Here is a 9,528-nt window from a genome sequence, read left to right as displayed (position 1 = left end):
CCGACAAACATCTGGAGAGGAAACACAAAATAAACCAATTAACATAGAAGAGAGAGAGAGAGAGTGTGTACAGTGTGTGTGTACAGAGTGTGTGTGTGTGTACAGTGTGTATGTACAGTGTGTGTGTACAGTGTGTGTGTGTGTATAGTGTAAGTAAGTAAATTTGATTTATAAAGCACTCTTAAAACAACTTACATTGACCAAAGTGTTGTACATCGAACAAGCATACATAACACAACATTATGTTAAAAAAGTAAGAACCAAATAAAAATACAGAGTAAGAGAGAAAATAAAAAACAGATAAAAATAGACTAAACAATTATAATTACCACGGCTCCTCACTGTTCAAATGCCAGCTTATAAAGGTATGTTTTTAGGAGTGATTTAAAAACAGCGGCCGAAGGTGCTTGTCAAATATTAGGAGGTAGAGTGTTCCATAGCCGCTGAGCATAAACTGCAAATGCATGATCAAATGTGTGTGTGTGTGTGTGTGTGTGCAGTGTGTGTGTGCAGTGTGTGTGTATAGTGTGTGTGTGTACAGTGTGTGTGTGTGTAAGTGTGACAAAAGACAAACACACACAAAAACACAAACACTGCACATACACACAGACCTTGCAGAGACAAACAAAGACACTACACAAACACACAAGAACACTATACATGTGGACAACTACTGCACAAACACTACACAAACACACAAGAACACATACATTACACAAACACTACACACACACAGACGTGTACTGGGGCAAATACATTTTCACTGCACTGTGTATGTTTGTGTGCTTGTGAGAAACTTACATTGTAGAAAATCTTCTCTGATTTCAGGTTCAGGAGGTATCTGGACATTCTTCATTGAAGAAAGAGTAACAGTACAATCAACAGTTAAAATTAAAAGTAAATAAATATTTGACATGTTCTCCCAGTGTTTGTGTAAAAATACCTTAATTCTGAGTAATGGATTAAGTGTGAGTGTATTTCATTCAATCGTGGACTCACTGTGACCATGACCAGTACTGGGTTAATGAGTAAATGAATGATGTTTGTTAGATGTTGGTGGATTTGATTGTTTTGTTTGATGTTTGAGTACCGAAGCATTTTGGAGACAATGGAACACTGAGGGCTTGAACTCACCTCCATCTGGTATCTTCTCACACTTCTCAGGACTGATTGTGATGGCGACTGATTCTGCAGATCCAGCAGGAGCCGGAGAGACTGAAAATTCTACATCCAGACAGATAATGTTCACAGAGAAACAACAAGATGATGAAGCACAGTGATGTTTCACCAAATAACATTACCAGTATTTCATGATCTCTAATACGAATCAAACATCAAGAAAAGTTGGGACAGTAAGTAAAATGTAAGAGAAAAGCAGAGCAGTGATTTGTAAAATTCTCTTTGACCTGAATTCAACAAAAATAACTAAATATTTATCAGGTTAACTTATTAACTTTATTAATTTATGTAAATATTCACTCATTCTGAAACTCATGACTACAAGGGATTTGAAAACAGTTGGTACAAGAGCAAATTTACACTGTAAACATTGTAAAATGTTCCAGAAACATGTTAAATGGAAAAATGTTGAGTTTTAAGGTATTTTTTCTCATGTTTAGGAAACTTGTTAATTGATCCCGTGGAACTGCATATACTGTATTTTAGTGTAATGTAAATTAATGGGGTTGTTTTTGTCACTTATACACTAAAAATACCACAAATATAATATAGAAACAGTGAAATACAATTAAAAACAGTTAAAAGTCAATAAAAAATACAATAAAAGCTGCATCTTACCTTTTCTTCTTTATTGTTTTCTTATAGCTTTTAATCATGGAGATGCTTGATCGTGGAATACCGTATTCTGTTCAGTACTGGCGCATTCACATGAGAAGTGACGAAACTGCTTTTGTGCTGCTGTGTCATTATTTCCTATGGATTGAGGTGCCGGTGCACAAAACTTAACATGACTTATTGTACTAAAACAGACTCTCGAAAAAGCTGATTCTGATTCTTACAATTTCTCAGAACCCCGAGTGTTACGACTTTATGGGTCATAATGTGTTTTATGTAGGGGGGGTTTTCTCTATGTTACAGATTTGTGGAAGATGCACAAAGATGCACAAAGCTACCACCAGGGGAAAACATCTATAAAAAGGAGACCTCTGGGAAGACAGGAGAGGATGATTTGCTTGTGATGTGGTTTGTGTTGCGTATCTGGCTCTCCCCAACATGTTTGAATAAAAGCTAACAATAATCAAGTTTAAGAGAACAAATTTCTCAACAAAAGGTGTCAGAATTCAAAGATTTTGAATTTAGGGGATGTGAAGTTACAAGGTTACAAACTGCTGTAATTTATTACTTGGACTGGTGCAACAATAATATAATTATAAAAGGTAAACATACCTAATAAATTGTACAATTAGAGAATAGAAAAGCATTTTAATAATCTAATTCTGCTCCAGTTAAATGTTTGTCATTTATACACAGCATAACTATAAATTATCTGTTACTTGTTGAAGAGAGCTGTATAACATAAAATATATGTATAAAATATAAAGATATGTATAAAATATAAACAGAACTAATGAGTTGTTACTTGTTAAAGAGAGCTGTATAATATTTTTACCTGTTTCTCAGTTCTTTCTGCTGCAGCTGATATTGTCCCTAGTGAAAAAAATACTAAGATTCATCTAAGTATAAAAGTATCAAAAAGTATCATTTTAATAAATACATTAACCTGAAGTATACGTTTAGTTACAATCAAGTTTCATTTAATTGAATATAGTTATATACTTGTCTTCAAATACATGTTTAATATATTTTTGCAAAGTATGTTAAACAACTGCTGTAGTAACTCACTTAAAGCACACTTTTAATACATTATACAGGTTTACTTAAGTGTATTTTTTTCATAAAGTTACTTCCATAGTAAAAAGAAGTATACTTAAGCATACTAATCTTCAGTAGGCTAGAGTGCACTAAAGTGTATTATTGTCACCCTAATGATCAATACACTTAAAATGTGCTAATTATACTGTAATTGTACAAAAATAATACAAAAGCTCGACTTTAATTGGATTAAATGCACTAAACTATACTAAATTGAAACTCTTTTAGGTAGTTAATTTACCTTAATTATACTACTGCATGTGTATTTAACTCCATGTTTTACATACACGTAAATTACCCCTTGGCTGACCAGCCTATTTTTGTGCGTTTTCCGTCTGAAGGGCATACACACATTTTAATGCTGTTTATTCACAAAGTACACTTGATATTAGGAAATGAACAATTGAATTATTAGCAAAACAAATTTTATGAAAAAATATCAAAATTATCATAGAAAAAATACAATCAACTCAAAACTACTGTATTTACAATGTCTATTTACATTTTTTGGTACAAATATTTACAGGTTTTTGTGGTGCCCCATATTGTGCCATTTGTAAAAACAGTTTCTTTTGGCCACATCGCACTTTGTGCAGTACACTGGCGTCTTCACAATTTCACCAGACCTTTTGCACATGGCACATTTTCACCTGCCAGCTGTACTGTCATCGCTGTAATATGCTGGCAGGCATTGTTTTGTTTCACCTGAGGGTCCTGCAGCAGACTCATCCTGGGTGGTGTCCCCTGAAAAGGCCACAAGCTCCGACATCAGTTTCTCTCTAAAGAGTTTCTGAGTTAGAGCCTCTTGTGCATTTGTTTTTGATATTTGCTGATGTAAAATAAAACTATTTACAATCCCAATGTCAATGAAATGGTAAAATAATGTCTCGTACCACTTGACTGTCTTGTGTAAGGCATTGTGATATGAAATCAAGGTGTCCGACAAATCGACTCCACCCATGTGCCTGTTGTAATCCTTGACCGCTGCAGGAACTGGAACATTCACTTTATTCCTAACCCCCTCCTGATTTTTTACTCTCCTCATCACTGTGTCACCATCATATGCCTTGTGCATTGTGGAGCACACCACCACCTCCCTTGTGTCCATCCACTTTACAAAAAGAAGTTGTCCACATCTGTGCCAGCGGATGGTTCCTCTCTTTGCCTGCCTGGTGAGATCATTGATTTTTGTTCTTGGATACCCCTTCCGGTTGGTACGGATGGTACCACAAGCAAGAGTCTCCTTCTTCAGGAGATCCAAATAGAGCATGGGGCTTGTGTAAAAACTGTCAGTGTAGAGGTGGTACCCCTTGCCAAGAAGGGCAAAATCCATGAGGGACATAACTGAGTCATAGCTCAGTCCCTGGCCTGAGCAAACGGATTGCTTGCCTTCATAAATAAAAAAATTCCAAGTGTAACCTGTGGTTGAATCAGCCAGAACAAACATTTTGTAGCTCCATTTTGTTGGCTTTGCCTTCATGTATTGTTTCAGGCCAATTTTTGCTTTAGAGGCTACCATCCGCTCATCAATCGAAATGTCCTTGTCCGGCTGAAAATATGTCCGGCATGCTGTCAGCAACTCTGTATACAGTGGCTTCAATTTGAAAAGTTTGTCATATGTTGAGGTTCCCTTTCTCCTTGTGTTATCTTCGTCCTCTTTTGGGTCACACAGATGCAGGTTACTAGAGATTGCCAAAAATCTTTTGCCTGTCATCACTTTTGCGGTGTAATGAAGGCGGTAATATTCCTTTCCAGACCAGTAGTCTGCAACAGATTTTAGTTTCACAATCCCCATGTATATTACCAATGCAATAAATTTGTAGAATTCTCTAACACTGAGAGGAATCCATTTGTAAGATGGATTTGCAGCTGCTCTGATCTCAGCATACTTATTGGTGTTATCTACAATAGTCTTCACCACAGACGTACTGAAAAACAGCTGAAACAACTGCAGTGGGGAATATACAGTGTTCGATAGAAGCTGTAGCCCTGGAGGTCGCTTTGGCAAAAACTTTGGAATGCTGGGTGCCTCATCAACATCAGTGATGTCATGCCAAACATCATCTTCATCTTCGGTTGTAGAAACACTGCCTGGCCTTTTTGTTTGTGCAGGAACTCGGTGAGAACGTCCTCTTGATTGCCTCTTCGCACGTGTTGCTGATGACCTGGTCTTCTGTATTGTTGGGAGGTGGGTGGATGAAGTACTTGGCACCTCTTCGACAGACGTCACGGTACTTTCTGGATCTGCGTGATTGGTCCTTGATGTGGATTCAGGGTGGGGTGGGGAAGAATGCCTCTTTCTCTTTGTCTGAGCAGCTGGCACCCAGTCATCACCTGAATCCTCAGAATTGCTATTATAAAACACAAAAAGAAAAATACAACATAAGTTTTTGTAATAAATGCACAGCTGTAACAACATTCTTAGAGTCCTTATTATATTATATAATAAACTATAAGAATTATATAATAAACTATAAGAAACAACAGTATAGTCTTTTGAAAGTTATAAAAGTTGGAAAACAATAATTTCATCTTAATGCAACAACACAAATGTGAATTTGGTATAAAAAAATAAAAATGTACTTACTAGTCAAGAACAGCATCTTCTCCATGAAAAAAAGCGTCTTCTTCAAACGAATCGTAGTCACTTTCTTCGGATACCTGCAATTCTTCTTCTTCTTCCAGTCGTTCCAATTCAGCTAAAACTTCTTCTGCACTTTTAAAACTCTTCTCACACTGTGAGCACTGATCCGGTTTCTCTCCAGTGTGAATGCGCTGGTGTTTTTTGAGATTACTCTGTGTATTAAAACTCTTTCCACACTGTGAGCACTGATATGGTTTTTCTCCAGTGTGAATGCGCTGATGTCTTTTGAGATCACTCTGTCCATTAAAACTCTTTCCACACTGTGAGCACTGATACGGTTTCTCTCCAGTGTGAATGCGCTGGTGTTTTTTAAGAGATTCCTGTCTGTTAAAACTCTTCTCACACTGTGAGCACTGATACGGTTTCACTCCAGTGTGAATGCGCTGGTGTATTTTGAGTTTACTCTGTTCAGTAAAACTCCTCCCACACTGTGAGCACTGATACGGTTTCTCTCCAGTGTGAATGAGCTGGTGTCTTTTGAGATGACTTTGTTGATTAAAACTCTTTCCACACTGAGAGCACCGATACAGTTTCTCTCCAGTGTGAATGTACTGATGCATTTTGAGCACACTCTGTCTATTAAAACTCTTTCCACACTGTGAGCACTGATACGGTTTCTCTCCAGTGTGAATGCGCTGGTGTATTTTGAGCTCACTCTGTGTAATAAAACTCTTCCCACACTGTGAGCACTGGTACGGTTTTTCTCTAGTGTGAATATGCTGGTGTATTTTGAGATTACTCTTTGTATTAAAACTCTTTCCACACTGTGAGCACTGATATGGTTTGACTTCAGTGTGAATGCGCTGGTGTCTTTTCAGATCACTCTTTGTATTAAAACCCTTCCCGCACTGTGAACTCTGATACGGTTTCTCTCCTGTGTGAATGCGCTGGTGTATTTTGAGCTTACTTTGTGTATTAAAACTCTTCCCACACTGTGAGCACTGACACGGTTTTTCTCCAGTGTGAATGTGCTGGTGTATTTTAAGAGCACCCCGGGAACTGAAGCTCTTCCCACACTGTGAGCACAGATATGGTTTCTCTCCTGTGTGAATGCGCTGGTGTATTTTGAGATGACTCAGGAACCTGAAGCTCTTCCCACACTGTGAGCAGATGTTTCCTTCTTCCTGTGTGGGACTGAGAGAGGTGTTAATGCTGACAGTACCAGAGGACGTTTGCTGATTACTGGAGCTTCTGGTGGACGTCAGATCCTCATGTTCAGTCTTAATCTTCACCAGAGTCTCATATTTATCATGGTTGCAGCTCTTGATGTGATTGTGGAGCTGATTTTGGGTTGTAGAGGAACGTGGACACGAGGAGCAGCAGAAATCCTTGTTCAGTTCTGAAGCAGAAAATAATCAAATACATTTATAACATTATAAATAATCAAATACATTTATTACAATATAAATAATCAAATACATTTATAACATTATAAATAATAAATACATTTATAACATTATAAATAATCAAATACATTTATAACATTATAAATAATCAAATACATTTATAACATTATAAATAATCAAATACATTTATAACATTATAAATAATCAATACATTTATAACATTATAAATAATCAAATACATTTATAACATTATAAATAATCAAATACATTTATAACATTATAAATAATCAATACATTTATAACATTATAAATAATCAAATACATTTATAACATTATAAATAATCAAATACATTTATAACATTATAAATAATCAAATACATTTATAACATTATAAATAATCAAATACATTTATAACATTATAAATAATCAATACATTTATAACATTATAAATAATCAAATACATTTATAACATTATAAATAATCAAATACATTTATAACATTATAAATAATCAAATACATTTATAACATTATAAATAATCAAATACATTTATAACATTATAAATAATCAATACATTTATAACATTATAAATAATCAAATACATTTACAACATTATAAATAATCATATACATTTATAACATTATAAATAATCAAATACATTTATAACATTATAATGAATACATTTATAACATTATTAATAATCAGATACATTTATAACATTATAAATAATAAAATACATTTATAACATTATAAATAATAACATACATTTATAACATTATAAATAATCAAATACATTTATAACATTATAAATAATCAAATACATTTATAACATTATAAATAATCAAATACATTTTTAACATTATAAATAATCAAATACATTTATAACATTATAAATAATCAAATACATTTACAACATTATAAATAATCATATACATTTATAACATTATAAATAATCATATACATTTATAACATTATAAATGATAAAATACATTTTTAACATTATAAATAATCAAATACATTTATAACATTATAAATAATCAAATACATTTATAACATTATAAATAATCATATACATTTATAACATTATAAATAATCATATACATTTATAACATTATAAATGATAAAATACATTTTTAACATTATAAATAATCAAATACATTTATAACATTATAAATAATCAAATACATTTATAACATTATAAATAATCAAATACATTTATAACATTATAAATAATCAAATACATTTATAACATTATAAATAATCAAATACATTTATAACATTATAAATAATCATATACATTTATAACATTATAAATAATCATATACATTTATAACATTATAAATGATAAAATACATTTTTAACATTATAAATAATCAAATACATTTATAACATTATAAATAATCAAATACATTTATAACATTATAAATAATCAAATACATTTATAACATTATAAATAATCAAATACATTTATAACATTATAAATAATCAAATACATTTATAACATTATAAATAATCAATACATTTATAACATTATAAATAATCAAATACATTTATAACATTATAAATAATCAAATACATTTATAACATTATAAATAATCAAATACATTTATAACATTATAAATAATCAAATACATTTATAACATTATAAATAATCAATACATTTATAACATTATAAATAATCAAATACATTTACAACATTATAAATAATCATATACATTTATAACATTATAAATAATCAAATACATTTATAACATTATAAATAATCAAATACATTTACAACATTATAAATAATCATATACATTTATAACATTATAAATAATCAATACATTTATAACATTATAAATAATCAAATACATTTACAACATTATAAATAATCATATACATTTATAACATTATAAATAATCAATACATTTATAACATTATAAATAATCAAATACATTTACAACATTATAAATAATCATATACATTTATAACATTATAAATAATCATATACATTTATAACATTATAAATAATCAAATACATTTATAACATTATTAATAATCAGATACATTTATAACATTATAAATAATAAAATACATTTATAACATTATAAATAATAACATACATTTATAACATTATAAATAATCAAATACATTTATAACATTATAAATAATCAAATACATTTATAACATTATAAATAATCAAATACATTTTTAACATTATAAATAATCAAATACATTTATAACATTATAAATAATCAAATACATTTACAACATTATAAATAATCATATACATTTATAACATTATAAATAATCATATACATTTATAACATTATAAATGATAAAATACATTTTTAACATTATAAATAATCAAATACATTTATAACATTATAAATAATCAAATACATTTATAACATTATAAATAATCATATACATTTATAACATTATAAATAATCATATACATTTATAACATTATAAATGATAAAATACATTTTTAACATTATAAATAATCAAATACATTTATAACATTATAAATAATCAAATACATTTATAACATTATAAATAATCAAATACATTTTTAACATTATAAATAATCAAATACATTTATAACATTATAAATAATCAAATACATTTATAACATTATAAATAATCATATACATTTATAACAT

General features: G+C 30.3%; 1 protein-coding gene across 1 annotated transcript; it reads right to left on the bottom strand.

Moving 5' to 3' along the window:
- Positions 1-3,300: 3,300 nt before the first annotated feature.
- Positions 3,301-6,594, bottom strand: LOC134326911 (piggyBac transposable element-derived protein 4-like). The gene is made up of 2 exons (XM_063009020.1): positions 5,480-6,594; positions 3,301-5,243 (listed from the first exon to the last, which is right to left on the bottom strand). Exons 1-2 carry the CDS (start codon positions 6,094-6,096, stop codon positions 3,539-3,541), a joined length of 2,322 nt encoding a protein of 773 aa, XP_062865090.1. The 5' UTR covers positions 6,097-6,594; the 3' UTR covers positions 3,301-3,538.
- Positions 6,595-9,528: the final 2,934 nt, after the last annotated feature.

Source organism: Trichomycterus rosablanca, chromosome 14, assembly GCF_030014385.1.
Source record: "Trichomycterus rosablanca isolate fTriRos1 chromosome 14, fTriRos1.hap1, whole genome shotgun sequence".
In the NCBI taxonomy this organism is placed as follows: domain Eukaryota; kingdom Metazoa; phylum Chordata; class Actinopteri; order Siluriformes; family Trichomycteridae; genus Trichomycterus; species Trichomycterus rosablanca.
This window is presented reverse-complemented; position numbering and strand designations above follow the sequence as displayed.

Coding starts and splice junctions, on each gene's coding strand:
- LOC134326911 (XM_063009020.1), bottom strand. CDS start 6,096: ATGCATCAGTACATTCACACTGGAGAGAAACTGTATCGGTGCTCTCAG. Junction 5,244..5,479: donor GAAGATGCTGTTCTTGACTA/GTAAGTACATTT, acceptor GTTTTATAATAG/CAATTCTGAGGATTCAGGTG.